The sequence below is a fragment of the Coenobita brevimanus genome, chromosome 110 (genome assembly GCF_032717465.1).
Source record: "Coenobita brevimanus isolate Jiangsu-jjx chromosome 110, ASM3271746v2, whole genome shotgun sequence".
In the NCBI taxonomy this organism is placed as follows: Eukaryota; Metazoa; Arthropoda; class Malacostraca; order Decapoda; family Coenobitidae; genus Coenobita; species Coenobita brevimanus.
The window spans coordinates 38,190,696-38,207,551 of NC_137063.1; the positions used below are offsets into that span (position 1 = coordinate 38,190,696).

The following is a 16,856-nucleotide window of genomic DNA, read 5'->3' on the forward strand; positions in this document are numbered from 1 at the left end:
TACATTACATTACATCACATCACATCACATCACTGTTTGATGTGGAGTCTACTGTAGTGCCCGTGTTAACTAGATGGAGAAATGCAAATGTGGCATCGACCCAGGAATCTGACCTTCACAGAAATCCCTGCTCCTCGCCTCAGCAAGGTGCTGTCAGCTGCATGGGAACATTGGTTCATTGTATGGGATAATCCTGCAGGGACTGTTGCCTGCATGTGGTTGACGAGTCTGCTTGATCAGGCAGATGGGTTAGCACAACAGTGACAGCAAACTGTTTGATACTATTTCTGCAATGACTGCAATAATTCAGACTTATATAAGTGTGCATCATCGTAAAATACATGCCGAGTCATGTTGAGCATGATGGTATCATCATACCAGACTCGTTGATACCATAGGTTGTAAACTAGAGTCAACTGATTGCCTGTGATTGAACACAAGGTGGTGGTGTAACGATTATATATATTGGTTTATTTCTACTCTAAATAAACAGTTGAATGAAAAATTGTGTTCCCTCACAATTTATTGGTGGATGTCAAGTATGAATTCAGCTGCAAAGTGTTTAACATGAGTGCGCATACAGAATGTGAGGAAAGAGACAAGAAAAATTCTTCATGGTTAATGCTGGGTACTATACTGACAGTCATTATTAGCTTGAGGTACAGAAGATGAATGATAATGGCCATGTTATAAAAACAGTGTTAAATGAGATTTCTGGAGTATGCTGGCTAACCCATGTTACAAAACTCATAAAAAATGTCTAAACCGTGAGAATAAGCCATGGACAGCCATGTAATTGCTCCTTCTGAAGTTCAAAAATGTCAAGAGTTTGAAAAGTTTGTGGACGCAAACACTTCAGAACTTGGAGGTTGCACTGTATATCCTTTCCACTTAGCTCAGAAGACAAATACCCTTATAATTGCCATACACAGCTCTTTCTCCGTGCTCATTATACAGTGGAACGTTATGTAAAACCGCCAGTTTTCTGCATGCCACCATTCTTCCAGGTCAGTACAGTATATATATTTTCTACAGCTGTTCAGTCACTGTCTCTTCCCAAAATTACATTAATTAAGTATAATTACTCAATGAAAAATAAAACTGACAAATCAACATACAGGGTGGTGGACATGGATGTTGATCGTGGAGTTGTAGAACTTCGCAGCATAAAGGCAGCTGATACTGACCCTCCCAAGACCTTCACATTCGATGCTGTATATGACTGGAAGTAAGTATAGTGCTATGCATGAATATGTTGTTAATTCTTTAGCTTTGTAGGAAAGAAGTAATAGTACAGGACCCATTATGCATGCAGTTTTGTGTGTCGTATTTTCATGTCCTTGTACGCTATAATGAGAATTGCATACCAGTTTAACAGAGTTATCTAGCAGTAGGTCTCCAGAGTGGAGTAGAAAAAGCATATTCATGTTGAAAGAATTAAACAGTTAAACAGTGCAGGAAGTGGTTGTTATGAGAATTATAATATTTACTTGATATTGAAAGCATATCTTGTCAGAGAAATGTTTTATATTGTTTGGTTACAATAAATTGAATGATCCTATGCGTCATAATAGAGTGGCAAAGAAGTAATGGCTTTTATTTATTATTATAATTATCCATTCATCCATAAATGTTACCTCATAAGAGCAGAGGAGCCCAGGGCTAGGCAAGTTGGTTCTGACATTTAAGATGACAGTGACCAGCCTCACTCGTCCCTGAGTGACATTACATGAGCAATAAACCCAACCACCCATTGGATATAAACTTACACAGGCTTAATCCGATTGGAATGCCTTAATTACCCACCAAACCACCAGGCACCATAATTTGGTTAAATGGTTATAATCCAGCACAGTAAATGGTTTCCTGGTGTACAGGAAATCATTTGGCTTGTCACTCAGTGTAGGGTCACCCATAGGCAGAAGGAAAGGGAAAGATTGAAGGAAAGACAGAGGAGGGAGTGTAAAGTGGTAACCATATAACCAAATTAAGGCACCTGGTGGTGTAGTGGGTAATTAAGGCGCTCCAATCAGATTGAGTCTGTGTAGGTTTATATCCAAGGGGTATTTGTGGTTTATTGCTCATGTAATACCACTCAGGGATGAGTGAGGCTGGTCACTCTAATCTTAAATGCCAGGACCAACTTGCCTAACCCTGGGTTCCTACACTCCTGTATGGGGCAACATAGGATTGGATGATGGATGGATGGATTGTTCGTTTCGTTTTGTTTTTGAAGGCTCCAACATGCTTGCATGCGTCGGCCTTGGTCACCTAATGGCAGCTATCCATGCTGCATGATCCATGGCAGCCTCCCTGTTCAGTCCCTTAACCCTGAGGTCACACTTAATGACCTTGTCCCACGTCTTTCTTGATCTGCCCTTCGCAACCCCACCCCCGGTATTAACACTTCTCACCTTCTGCACCCAATTATCATTCCCCATCCTCCCCACATGCCCAAACCATCCCAATCTACCTCTCCTCATCACAACACCAGTACACTCCAGTCCCATCCTACCTCTTAACTCTTCCATCTCTCTTATTATTGTTATTATTATTATTATTAGTAGTAGTAGTAGTAGTAGTACTGGTGGTAGATGGGGGTGCTCATCATCCACTCACTCGATGTAGTGCTGCTTTGGGTGTCTGCCCTTTTGTCTGTTCCTTCCTTCCTCTTGTGTCTCTTTTTACTTCATTCTTTCCTCTTCCTTCTGCCTACGGATGACTTTACACTCCCTCTTCTGTCTTTCTTTCCTTCATTCTTTCATCTTCCATCTGCCTATGGGTGACTTTACACTGAGTGACAAGCCAAATGGTTTCCTGTACACCAGGAAACCATGTGCTACGCTGGGTGGTAACCATGTAACCAAATTATGGCGCCTGATGGTGTAATGGGTAATTAAGGCACTCCAGTTGGATTGAGCCTGTGTAGGTTTATATCCAGTGGGTGGTTGGGGTTTATTGCTCATGCAATGCCACACGGATGAGTGAGGCTGGCCACCCTCATCTTAAATGTCAGGACCAACTTGCCTAGCCCCGGGCTTCTACGCTTCTCATGGGGCAACATAGGATTGGAAGCTTGATGGATGGATTATTATTATGATTATTATTATTATTATTATTATTATCGTTGTTATTATTATTATTATTACAGTACGATATTACTGTTACATTTCAGTGATCCCTTGGTTATCAGGCATAATTGGTGTGGCACCTAGTCTGTAATAACAAAAGCACAGAACCTATGGGATTTATCCCGAGTAGTACCGGGCGACCCACTTGTAAACCCAAATTTTCCCTTTTATAACAATTTATACCCACTAGATGCAGTACATGCATACTGTTTTGGTAAGTAACAGAAACAAACATAGAAATGGTTAAGCAAGGCTAGTAGAAAGTGATAAAAAGGGAAGGGCACAGTGAGTAAGAAATACATACCATATAGAGGCCTGAGATGGGCTTGAGGTAAGGGGTTCAGAGGCTAGGGGGTGGAGAGTAAGCGGCCTCCGTCATGTGGAAGTAGCTCCTCTAATAAGGTGTCGTTTTTGAATCCCTCAGCTCCATCAGAAACCACAGACACTGCACCATCTTTGTCGGCAGAAACCAGCTCAGGTGCACGATAACGCTTTTGAGCCAAAAAATGTGCTATAATGGCAGGAGTGCAGAGTTTCATCTTGCGGTGATAATGAAAGCCACATCTGTATAACCAAGTGTGGTATGACCATGGGACTACTGTACTGTATTGCAGTGTGGATAGATTTGACTTGTTGTATCAAGTGAGCCTGCACTACCATTCACATTCAGGTTTAAACTTTTTCATAAGTAAAATACAGTACAAATATCTCTGATTTTATCTAGCCTTCCCTTAGATTGTAGTGTAACATCTATCCCTGTAATATATATCCCTCCATCCATCCATCCATCATCCAACCTAGTATTCCCCATCAGGAGTGAAAGGGCACAGGGCAAGGTTACTCAGTCCAGATGTTTGAGGCAGGAACGACTGTTACAGTTGGTCATCCTTGAGTATCAGTATGTGAACAAGAAACACCAGACACCCCATGAAATTAAACCCTTGTGGTCCACATCAATTTGTAGCACCTTAAATCACTACACTACACAGGATCCAAAAATTGTGTGAGGGTATCAGGGCTAATGTGCTGCTTCAGTACACAACACTAAGGCCCACCCTTGATCTCACTGCATGCATGAGAGAACTGTCCCATGAAGGAGAAAATGCCACACTGCAGCTTTATGCCATGATACATTTATGCCTGTCATTGTACCAGTGCAATGAAAAATACAGTAAAACCTCGGTATACTGTAATTGACTTCAGTAGACCGGAATTCGCTTTCATCGGAATTGAGGGCCTGCTGGACTAAACTCATATATATCGGAAAAAGTTCAATATACCCAGAAGCAGTCCGAACTGCCTGACCACTTAAGCTAGGTTCACCACAATATGGTAAATAAAAAACATGTTTATCAGTGCACAGTACAGTATTATTATATATATTATACCGTTTGATTATTGTAGTGAATGTATAATACAGTACAGTACTGCAGTGGTAGTGAAAACAGTTCAAAAACCGTTGATGCGATCAGAACTAATGTCTGATATATCTGAAAAAGTTCGGGTTGGCAGAGGGAAGTCCAGATGTCTCTTTTATCGAAATTTTGCTCTTTTCGGAGTAGCTTGGTCCCCAATTAGTCTGTTATAGTGAGGTTTTACTGTACACAATGAAAGTTTCCTTTTTACCTGTATTTTTTTTCCCATACATTATGCAGGAATTGAGAGATTAGCCAAGGGATGAAAGTGATGGTCACTATTCAGCCTTGCCATTACGTTCAGATTCATGAACCTAAATGCTTTAAATATGCAAAAACACTGTGCTGCCCTCTTTGATGTACTGTAGTTATTTAGAAACAAAATCCATTTCTTCTGTAGTAAACAAGTATGTTAATTATCTTTTTTTTTCTTCTTTTGCTACTTACAGCTCCAAGCAGCAGGAACTGTATGATGAAACATTTCGCCCTCTCATTGACTCAGTTCTCAGTGGCTTTAATGGTACAATCTTTGCATATGGTCAGACTGGCACGGGTAAAACCTATACCATGGAAGGTAAGTCTAGAAGAAGCAGCTCATGTAAAAAATATCTACTTATTATATGAGCAGTACTTTTCCATTGTTCACACATTTCTTGTTACTGTTTTATTGTTCTCACTTATCATGCTGTCATATATCCTCTGCATACAAAAACTGCTACTACTTCAGGCTACATACAGTATACTAGGTTGCTGTTAACGTATTCTTTTCTTTTTATGATAGTTTCATACCATATTCATGTCCCAATTTTTTTCCAGAATGTATGGTTCCTATGTAATAGTGATGCCCTAGGATGTATGGTAACAGATATAATAGATATAAAAAATGTGATGGTGACAGTAAAAGGTCATATTATAACCCTTTCATGCACAGCGCTGTTTCTGAGTCGCCTGTTCTGTACTCAGTGTTTGTACTCTTGGCTGGAGGCTTCTTGATTGGTCAGTGTGCAGCTTTCTTCATTCAGAATTGTTATCCCCAATTTCTCTAATGTGATGTGCATCAAACTGCAACTTTAGGAGATAATTTTTATGGCTCAGATCATGTCCATGTGCCGTGTTTAATTGGTATCTTTTCATGACATGATTATCGCTGTGCTTCTCCTCAAGATAATCTTTGTGATGTAGAGTGCGTCATAGTGTGGGAGGGGCTTAAATAACAGACATAATTAATGTACTTTGATAATTATGTTATGACTAGATGAGTTTCCTTCCTTCTTTCCTTCCGTCCTCTTCTGTCTTTTTTTTTCCTTCTTTCTTTCCTTTTCCTTCTGTCTATGAGTGACAAGCCAGATGCACAGGAAACCATTTACTGTGCAGGGTGGTAACCAAAATATGGTGCCTGGTAGTTTAGTGGGTAATTAAGGTGCTCCAGTTGGATTGAGCTTGTGCAGGTTTATATCCAAGGGGTGAATAAGGCTAGTCACTCTCATCTTAAATGTCAGGACCAACTTGCCTAGCCCCAGGTTCCTATGCTCCTCATGGGGAAACACTGGGTTAGATAATGAATGAATGAAAATAAAGTAGATGAGTTGGCATGTCCGAGGCTAAGGGGTTTGGGCAGGATGTGTTAGCTATTTGCCTGTGTAGGAGGATCTAGCTGCCTGTCTCAGAACCTTCAAACTCATTAGCATTGCCTCTTATGGGTAAAGCTAATGTGGCTGTTGATGCTGGTCTCTGAGGTCCAGGACAGGAGAACAAAGTTTATTGTTGGACTGGTGGGATTTATTCCATTTATTAAATGCTGAGACATATTTATTTGTTTGTAGAGTTCATTATGGAAGGACATTAAAGTCCAGTCATCCTAGGCCTGTATCTCCTCACACTGTTTGTAGTCCAGCACAGTGTTCTGTAGAAACTCATTCAGTTGGTCATGGAGATGGAGCAGGTGACTTGGCTGGAGCTGTGTTGGTCATTAAAGCAGTGGTAGCTTGTCTTGTTTTTTCCTCTTGCTAATGCTGCTGTTGTTGTTGTTGTGGCTGGAATCTCCTGCACCTGTACCTCAACAGTGAGGTTGCTTATTGACATCTTGTTGCTAGTTTTGATCATCTTCAGCATGGCTTTCCATGTGATGTCAGCAAATTCTTCCTTGGGGATGCATATATAGTTATATATATATATATATATATATATATATGTGTGTGTGTGTGTGTGTGTGTGTGTACAGTAAAAGTCCATTAATCTGAATGCCAGTGGACCAAGAATCATTTGGATTATCAGATTTTTCGGATTTTTGGGTGGGACCCCTAAGACACTTAATTTCATGTTTAAACTGCAATTTATACGTATTACACAAATTTTTTACGTAATAATGTATTACTAAAGACACAAACTGTAATTGATAAATTAAGAGATGTTATGGGTTGTTTAACTCACCAGCAATGCGTAGTGTTGATTTTAGGCTGGTAAATCCAATTAGAGAGAGTAAGTCCAGGGTTAATAATAATATACATGTATTGTAATAGCACAAAAACTTAATATGTATTACTGTGGAAAGTTCCTTAAACCTACGGTACAGTATATTTCGCTTTGTTTGTCACTTTCACCCATCGTCCTCGAGCATCGGCTCGGGACACCTGCTTCTAGGGTTCCTTGAGGTGCCTTCTTTGGAGTGTGGGTAGCTGGTCTTGGGTCGTCATCAGTGGATTTCCCTGCCTGGTTGCTCATGCACTTCTGCCAGTCATGGATATCAACCTGCCTGACAGCTTGTGCATGTTTCTTGTAGACCATATTTCACATGATATGGAAATTGATAACCTCAGCCCCATTGTAATGATTATTTTGTTCAGCGAAATGCACCAGTTTATCAAATTATACAGAAGCGTCCTTCCATGAAACTTCCATGACCACACCGCTCGGCACTTCGGCACATTTGGCGCTCAGTTTCAACTTTTCAATTTCGATTTTTTTTTTTTTTTTTTACTTTTGGAGTTTTTGTCAGCCTTCTTAAAAAATTCAGATTGTTGGGATTTTCGGATTATCCGTGTTCGGATTAATAAACTTTTACTGTCTATATATACTGTATATATATATATATATATATATATATATATATATATATATATATATATAAATATAATATAATATAATATATATATATATATATATATATATATATATATATATCGATCCGTCATCCAAACCTACATTGCCCCATGAGGAGCGTAGGAGCCCAGGGCTAGGCAGTTGGTATACTGTAGACATTTAAGATGAGAGTGACTAGCCTCACTCATCCTTGAGTGGCATTACATGAGGAATAAACCCCAACTACCCCTTGGATATAAACCTTCACCGGCTCAATCCGATTGTAGCGCCTTAATTACCCACTAAACCACCAGGCGTCATAATTTGGTTATATGGTTACCACCCAGCGTAGTAAATGGTTTCTTGGTGTACAGGAAACCATTTGGCTTGTCACTCAGTGTAGAGTCACCCACAGGCAGAAGGAAAAGGAAAGAAAGATGGAAGAGGGAGTGTAAAGTCACCCATAGGCAGAAGGACAAGGAAAGAATGAAGGAAAGACAGAAGAGGATGGAAGGAAAGATGGATGGAAGAGAGGAAAGGACAGACACCCGAGAGCAGCACTACATTGAGTGAGTGGGTATTGTGTATATATATATATATATATATATATATATATATATATATATATATATATATATATATATATATATCCATCCATCCATCATCCAATCCTACGTTGCCCCATGAGGAGCGTAGAAGCCCGGGGAGAGGCAGTTGGTCCTGACATTTAAGATGAGAGTGACCAGCCTCACTCATCCCTGAGTGGCATTTCATGAGCAATAAACCCCAACCACCCCTTGGATATAAACTTTCACCAGTTCAATCCGACTGGAGCACAATAATTACCCGCTAAACCACCAGGCGCCAAAATTTGGTTATATGGTTACCACCCATTGTAGTAAATGGTTTCCTGGTGTACAGGAAACCATTTGGCTTGTCAATCAGTGTAGAGTCACCCACAGGCAGAAGGGAGAGGAAAGAATGAAGGAATGAAAGACAGAAGAGGGAGTGTAAAGTCACCCATAGGCAGAATGAAGAGAAAAGAATAAAGGAAAAAAAGACAGAAGAAGATGGAAGGAAACAAGGATGGAGGAGAGGACAGGGCAGACACCCGAGAGCAGCACTACATTGAGTGAGTGGATGGTGGGCTCCCCCACCTACCTATATATATACATACACATATATATGGAAAATGTAAGTGCATTTAAGTACTGTACTTGGGTAGTGTGATGAGTAATGATGGAAGTTTAGAGGGTGAAGTGCTTGAAAAGGTACAACAAGGAAGAAAGGTTGCTGGTTCCTTGAAAGCAGTGATAAGAAACAGGGAAGTAAGCATGGAAATGAAAAAGTTACTACGTGATAGTATTGTGATACCAACTCTAATGTATGGAATTGAAGCTTGGACCTTGTTGGAGGGACAGAAGTCAAGAGTGAGAGCAGTGGAAATAAGTTATTTGAGAGGAGCATGTGGAATCACATGGAGAGAGAGCCTGACAAATGAGGAAGTGAAGGAGAATTGTCGTGTGGATGTGGATGTGATGGAAAGCATTAGGAGAAACACATTGTGTTGGTTTGGCCACATGGAGAGGATGGAGAGCAAGAGACTGACGAGGAGAGTGTATGTGAGTGAGGTGGTGGGGGGAGAGGGAAGGGGAGGCCAAGGATGAGATGAAGGGATGGAGTAGAGAGGTATATGAGAGAGAGGGGTGTGAGCCAGGAGCAGGGCAGTGAAGTGGCGGGGGACAGGGTAACATGGAGGCGGTTTGTTTGTGGCTAACCCTTACGGGATTAAGTTGTCTGACAATGGATAGGTAGATATATATATAGATATAGATATAGATATATACATAGTGTGTATATGCAGTGCTGGGTGATTCCCAAATTATGGGTGACTTGTAACTTACTACGATGCCATGGCTAAGTGGTTAAGTGGATGTGGATGGGCACACAAATGCAGCATCCACCCTGGAGCCAAACCTCCACACTATTTACTGCACCTCTCAGTGGTGAGGCACTGTCTGCTGCAAGAGACCATCGGTTAATTGCACAGAATGGCCCTGCAGGGATGATTACATGCCTGCTGTTTATAGGTCTGCTCAGTCAAGCAGATGGGTTACATATGCACACAAAAAAACAACTCTTGTTGTTTCTTTTATTTACCTTGTACTGGCATATATAAAATGATTAGAACCTGCCATTTCTGGAAAGCAACAACCTACTTACAAAACCTGATATTTCTGGATTGCAACAGCCTACTTACAAAGCAAATTAGAATGGTGGCATAAGTATAAGATGATTTTGAGAAATTCATGATGAGTGGACTAGCTGTAAAGGGATTTTACCATGTTGCCCAAATTAAGGCAACATTTGCAAAGTCTGTAAACGTAATAATTGCTGGTCTCAAACCCACACTGTATTTCAGTAGTGATGTGTATATTTTTCCTGAAATTGCCATGCTTCAGCAGTGCTAACCTTTCACTGTCTTCTCCATGTAGGCATTAGAGATGACCCAGAACAACGTGGGGTGATTCCTAACTCCTTTGAGCACGTATTCAGCCACATTGGACGCAGCACCAATCAGCAGTACCTCATTCGGGCCTCTTACCTTGAGATATATCAGGAAGAAATCAGGTGAGTGACGTATCTGGATGAGTTCATAACTCAGTGAGAATAGCCAAGTGTAAAGATGTTGCACTTAATACATCATCATCTCCTTAAGTGTGGCATGTTTTAATGCTGTCCACAACAAGGAGAGGACCAATAAAAGGTACTAGAGCCAACCCACCCCTGAATCACATCTTTTTCATGTTTCTGCCTGGAATCATGCTAAGTCTGTTCTCCGCTCAACAAAAAATAATTTCATCCGTATTAAATGCTCTCAGCTCTCCAGCTTGAATTCTTCCTGCTCCTTCTGGCACCTTGCTAAAAACTCTTCTAACAGCTTTACCTCATCATGCTTCCCACTTCTTTTCTACACTGATAACTCTGTAGCTATTTCTTCTACTGATAAAGCAGATCTCTTCGCTCAGACTTTCTCCTCCAATTCCACCTTACACAATTCCAGTGCTGTTCCTCCATCACTTCCCCCCTCTGACTTCCTCATGGCTGACATTAAAATTTCTTCAGCTGATGTATTTTCTGCCATTGCTGGCCTCAGTACTAACAAGGAATATGGGCCTGATGAAGTCCCTCCTGTTGTTCTCAAGAGCTGTGCTTCTGTGCTTGCACCCTGCCTAGGCAAGCTCTTTCGCCTTTGCCTGTCAACTTGTACCTTTCCTTCTTGCTGGAAGTTTGCTCTCATTCAGCCAGTCCCAAAGAAGGGTGACCATTCCCAACCTTCTAACTATCGTCCAATCGCTTTAACATCTTGTGTCTCAAAAGTTTTTTAATCTGTTCTTAACAGAAAAATTTTAAAGCGTCTTTCCTATCACAACCTTCTTTCTGATCGTCAGTAAGGGTTCCGTCAGGGACGTGTCATTGGCAATCTTCTCACCTACCTTTCAGACTCCTAGTCTTCCTCCTTTCGGGACTTTGGCAATAGCTATTCCATTGCACTTGACATCTCAAAGGCTTTCAGTTGAGTCTAACATAAATCTTTGACTTCCAAACTGCCCTCATATGGTTTCTATCCTTCTATCTGTGCCTTCATCTATAGCTTCCTTACTGGTCGTTCTATATCCGCTGTTGTAGACGGCCATCGTTCTTCTCCTAGACCTATCAACAGTGGTGTCCCTCAGGGCTCTGTCCTATCACCAACTCTCTTCCCTTTATTCATCAATGACCTAAGTTGTACATCTAACCCTATCCACTCGTATGCTGATGATTCCACTCTTCACCTTTCCATTCGGTTCCCGCAACATCCATCTCAGCAGTTACTTCAACAAACAAGGGATGAGGCAATGGCACACCTAATGTCTGACTTGGCTCGTATCTCTGACGGGTAAAAATAATCTTGTTGTTTTTAATGCATCAAAAACTCAGTTCATACGCCTATCAATCCAACAAAATCTTCCATAGGAGTACCCACTAATGTTTAATAATATCCAGCATGCATCATCCTTGAAATTGGTTGGGGTTTCATTCACCCGGGATTTATCTTGGAAGGATCATATTGTATCTCTTGTAAAATCTGCTTCCAAGAGATTGGGTGTGCTAAGCCGACTCTGTACCCTCTTTACCCCTGTTATACACGGGTTTTATTCGCCCCTGTTTAGAGTACAACTCTCATGTGTGGGGAGGCTCCCCACATACAGCTCTTCTCAATAGGGTGGAGTCAAAAGCTTTTCATCTCATTAACTCTCCTCCTCTTACTGGCTTCCTTCAACTTCTGTCTCTTCGCCGCACTGTTGCATCATTATCTCTTTTGTATCGCTACATCAATGGTCACTGCCCCTTTAAACTGTTTGCTTGCATCCCTCCACCTCTACGATGGGTGCATAGTACTCATCTAGCAACAATCTCTCATCCCTTTTCTGTCCAGCTGTCTAATGCAAGAGTTAACTGTTACTCCCAGTCCTTCATTTATGCAACAGGTCAACTCTGGAACTGTCTCCCTCTGTTTATATTTCCTACTTCCTATGATCTCCAGTCTTTCAAATGCGGTGTGTCCAGGCAGCTTGAAATGAATGGATCATGAATTTGGCTGTCTTGTATTGTTTTTGTTTTTTTCTTGGAAGGAATGGTTTGTGCGCTCCTGGCCTTTGGTACCTTCTTCCTTGCATTAAAAAAAAAAAATGTTTTAGTAAAATCATCTTTGTCATCATCATATCCTCTGACACCTTGACCCCTCCTGGGAACCAATGGATAGTACATGTACTTGGCCATGACAGAACTGCCTCCAGACTACCTTTTTTTCAATTATTGTACCTGTCTACTTCTTTAAGACACCCTTCTTCCTCTTCCTTCTTTCTCACCAATATACTTTTCCACTCTCTTCTTCCAAGCCACATGAGGTCTGCCTCTTCCAGCAATACCCCCAGTCTGACTTTCACAGACTTTCTTTGGCACCCAGTGAATGTGCATTATTTGTGTATGTCCATACCATCTCAACATTTTCCTTTTTATCCTCCCTGTAATTTCATATCTATTGTTCCACCATTTCATAGTACTGTACTTATAAATTTCACGTATTTATACACTGTGATAGTTTGGCTATGTGGAGAGGATGGAGAGTGAGAGACTAACAAGGAGAGTGTATTTGAGTGAGGTGGAGGGGGGGGAGAGAGAGGGGAAGGCCGAGAATGAGATGGAGGGATGGAGTAGAGAGATAGAGAGTGGGGTGTGAGCTGTGGGAGAGGGCAGTAAAGTGGCGGGGGACATGGTGACTTGGAGGCAATTTGTTTGTTGCCACCCCTTATGGGATTGAGGCGTCTGGCAATAGGTAGATAGATAGATTGATCCATCTTATGCTTGTAGCTGTTCTTAGAGAGACCATTCCTATAGCTTGTAACCCATACATCTTCTAGTCACCCACTACCCAAGTTTCACTCCTATATGAGAGTGGTGGAAAATCACACTGGAGTCTCTTAATTTCCATACTAACCATCCTGCCTTTCAAAATACAGTATGACCAAACTCTACAACTACATTTCTAACTTGAAGCGATCTCTCCTTAAACTCATACTCCATGTTGTCGTATTTACATAATACTGCTCTCGGTTATTTGGAATTGTGATCTCCATCCATCCATCATCCAATCCTACGTTGCCCCATGAGGAGCGTAGAAACCCAGGGCTAGGCAGCTGGTCCTGACGTTTAAGATGAGAGTGAAATTGTGATCTTCTTTGAATATTTCACCTCCCACCTCAATTCCCCTCAGGCCAAGTCATTTGCGGGTGCTGTTCGTGGGTCTCTCGTGGGGGGAGGGAGGGATCTGCCTGGGGGCGTGATTGAGATCAGTGCTCATGGCCAGAAAAAAACCATTCATAGTCAGCATGTACTGATTGTGAAACCAGAGAGTGGCGCTAGTGCCCTGACAAATCAGATGGGACCAGAAGACATCAGAGGCATACTTAACTCGGTACCGGTTGACAGCTGCCTGAAGACCAAGGCTGGTGGGCTGGTAATGAAGTTTCCGTCAGCTGAGGCCAAGGGGGAAGCAACTGGGGTGCTGACTGATCATTTTGGCTCTGAGGGCACTTTTTGCATATCAGAGCCAAAGAAAATGTTGCCTAAAATGACCGTGACAGGCCTTTCCTCTTCCTTGGATGACTCTGACATCATCCCAAATATTCTGAGAAAAAACAATAAAATTAAGATGCTCGTTGATCGAGGTTGTACCCTCAACCTTCTCTTCACAAGGACAAGGAATGACACCAAAACTGCTGTCTTGAAGATGTCGCCAGAGGTGAGATCCTCCATTGTAGAACAGGGCAATTACATCTATGTGGATCTTACAAGATGCCGTGCTTTTGATAGATTCTGGGTTACACAGTGTCATCACTGTCAAGGCTTTGGTCATACATTTGAGAGATGTTCTAGGAAAAGTGATGAACCTAAATGTGTCTTTTGTGCTGGAGCCCATAAATCTAAGGACTGTAGTAACAGAAATTCTCCCAAATGCATCAACTGCTCCTCTTTAAGACATCAAGATGCTAATTCAAAGTCACAGGTGGTTGCCCATTTTGCTTCAAGTAGAGAATGTCCAATTATGATTTCTCATAGGAATAGATTGATTGAAAACACCAATTTTGACCATTCAAAAAACTGACTACGTCCCTCTTGAACCAGTTAAGGATGGGTCTTTTAAATATTCGTTCCATCCGTAATAAGATAGACTATATTAATGAAACCCTAAATCAGCACAAGCTTGACATATTGTGCTTGACTGAAACCTGGTTGTATGAGTCTGTTATCGATATTATTCGTAATGCCTTGCCTAAGACACATTCTATTATTAGTATTCCCAGGCCTGCTGCTGACTATCCAGGAGGAGGCGTAGCACTCATCTACTCTGCAACACTTGCAAACGTTTCTCTCATTGACTCAGACCTGACCCCCTCATCATTTGAATTTATGGAAATATTAATAAATTTCCATCAGAATACCATTAGAATTGCAATTGTCTATCGACCAGGTCATCCGGGCAGAGATCGAGGTTTTATGGAGGAGTTTGGGCAGTTTCTTGAAGGGTTTTCTCTTAGACCTGGAGGACTTCTTGTTTGTGGTGATTTCAATTATTGGGTTGACAGTCCAGAGTCAAAACCATTTTCTTCAGAGTTCCTTGAGTTGATCACCCAGAACAATTTTTTCAATCATGTGAGTAATCCAACTCATGTCTCAGGACATGTCCTTGACTTGATCTTGTCCCATGTTGGTTGCAGGCGCATATCAGATGTGGAGGTTGACTCATTTGACCCCCTCATCTCTGATCATGCTCTGATCACTCTTAGTTTTGATGTCCCGAAATCCCCTTCATATAAGAAGGTCATCAGGTTCAGAAATTACAACAATGTTGACCGCCAGTTGATGTGTTTTGAAATTGATCAACGTTTAAACTCCATCGATTCTTCAAGTCTTTCTTCTGGTGAATTGGTTGATATTTACAACAACGAGCTCAGGTCAATTTTTGACCATTATTGTCCTGAGGTAGTAAAAACAATCACTGTACGTGATAATTCTCCGTGGTATGGTCCATCCATTAATTCTTTGCGTAGACAACGTAGAAGGGCAGAACGTGAGTGGCGCTTGCAGCGGACCGAAGTAACTCATTTGCGTTATGTTTTTGCGAGAAGAGCAGTCGTTCACACTGTAAAAGCCCAAAAGGCTAGGTATTATCAAAATAAAGTTGATTCATGTGGTGATGATAAAAAAAAATTGTCTGCAGTTGTGAACAATTTGGTTGGTCGGAGGAATGTAATTGTTAAACCAACTTCTTTATCTGATGCCCAATTGGCTTCTGATTTTGCTTCATTTTTTACAAGTAAGATATCTCGCATAAGAAGTGATTTAGACAGCAGTTCTCCTAGTGAAGTGTACTCAGTTGACTTCCAGCCACGGTGCACCGGGGATCATTTGCTTTCAACATTTCATCCACTGGATGTAAACAAAGTCAAATGTTACATCAGAGAACTTAATAAAACATTTTGTTCACTCGATCCATGTAACATGTCACGACTCTCTGATGTGTATGAGCATGCTGCAGACTTTATCTGCAACATAATAAATAGATGCTTCTTAGAAAGTAAATTTGTGCAGTCTGAGAAACGTGCTTTGCTTAGGCCCCTAATTAAGAAACCTGGCCTTGATGTCGAGAGCATGACAAATTATCGTCCTGTCTAACCTGTCTTTTTTATCCAAGATTATTGAGCGGGCCATACTTGACCAACTCTTACCACTACTGGAACACAACAGAGTTGTTCCTGTTGTTCAATCAGCATACAGAAAATACCATTCGACTGAAACTGCACTAACAAGGATTCAGAGCGACTTGGTGGCAAACACTTGTAGTGGGATGTCCTCTCTCCTAGTTCTTTTGGATCTGTCTGCAGCTTTTGATACAGTAGATCATAAACTATTGTTGGATGATCTGTATTTTTATGGCGTTCGTGATAGTGCCCTTTTGCTCCTTAAGTCGTATCTGTCGGACAGATCTCAGAGAGTGGTTGTTGATTACGCTGGCTCTGATTCTGCTCCTCTTCTATTTGGAGTCCCTCAAGGATCAGTTTTGGGTCCAATTCTATTTACTATCTACACAAGTAGTTTATTGTCTCTACTTGATGCTCATGATGTGTCCTATCATTTTTATGCTGATGACACCCAGCTCTATGTTAAGGTGTCAGATATCAACGATACTAAGATAAAGTTTGAATCTCTAATGTCTGATATTAAGATTTGGATGGCTAAGAGGAAACTTAAGCTGAATGATGGTAAAACTGAGATCATCATCATCAGAGGAAACAGAAGGAGTGATGACACTGACAGTGCCCTGGCTTTGAACATTGGCGTGTCACAGCCGCATCCAGTCAGTTCTGTTCGAAATTTGGGTGTTTATTTTAATTCTAAGTTAAATTACAAAGAACACATTAATCAGGTTGTAAGAGGGTGTAACTTGCATATCAGAAATCTGTATTCTGTGAGAAGATTCCTGAATAGACAGTGCCTCCTAACATTGGTCCATGCAGTGGTCTTGTCTTGTGTTGATTATCGTAATTCACTGTGGGTTGGTCTTCCAAATAATATACTAACAAAAGTTCAGTCTGTGTTGAACAGGGCGGCACGGCTTATCTTTGGT

The 16,856-nt window shown here is 41.2% G+C and overlaps 1 protein-coding gene across 2 annotated transcripts in view; it reads left to right on the forward strand.

Moving 5' to 3' along the window:
- Positions 1–16,856, forward strand: part of LOC145417448 (kinesin-II 95 kDa subunit-like) — a 52,424-nt gene that overhangs the window by 3,711 nt on the left and 31,857 nt on the right. For both annotated transcript variants that reach the window (XM_080286140.1, XM_080286139.1), the window contains exons 3-5: positions 1,121–1,228; positions 4,996–5,120; positions 10,120–10,255. In XM_080286140.1, the coding sequence (XP_080142266.1) occupies positions 1,121–1,228; positions 4,996–5,120; positions 10,120–10,255 (369 nt within the window). The remainder of the gene's footprint in view (positions 1–1,120; positions 1,229–4,995; positions 5,121–10,119; positions 10,256–16,856) is intronic.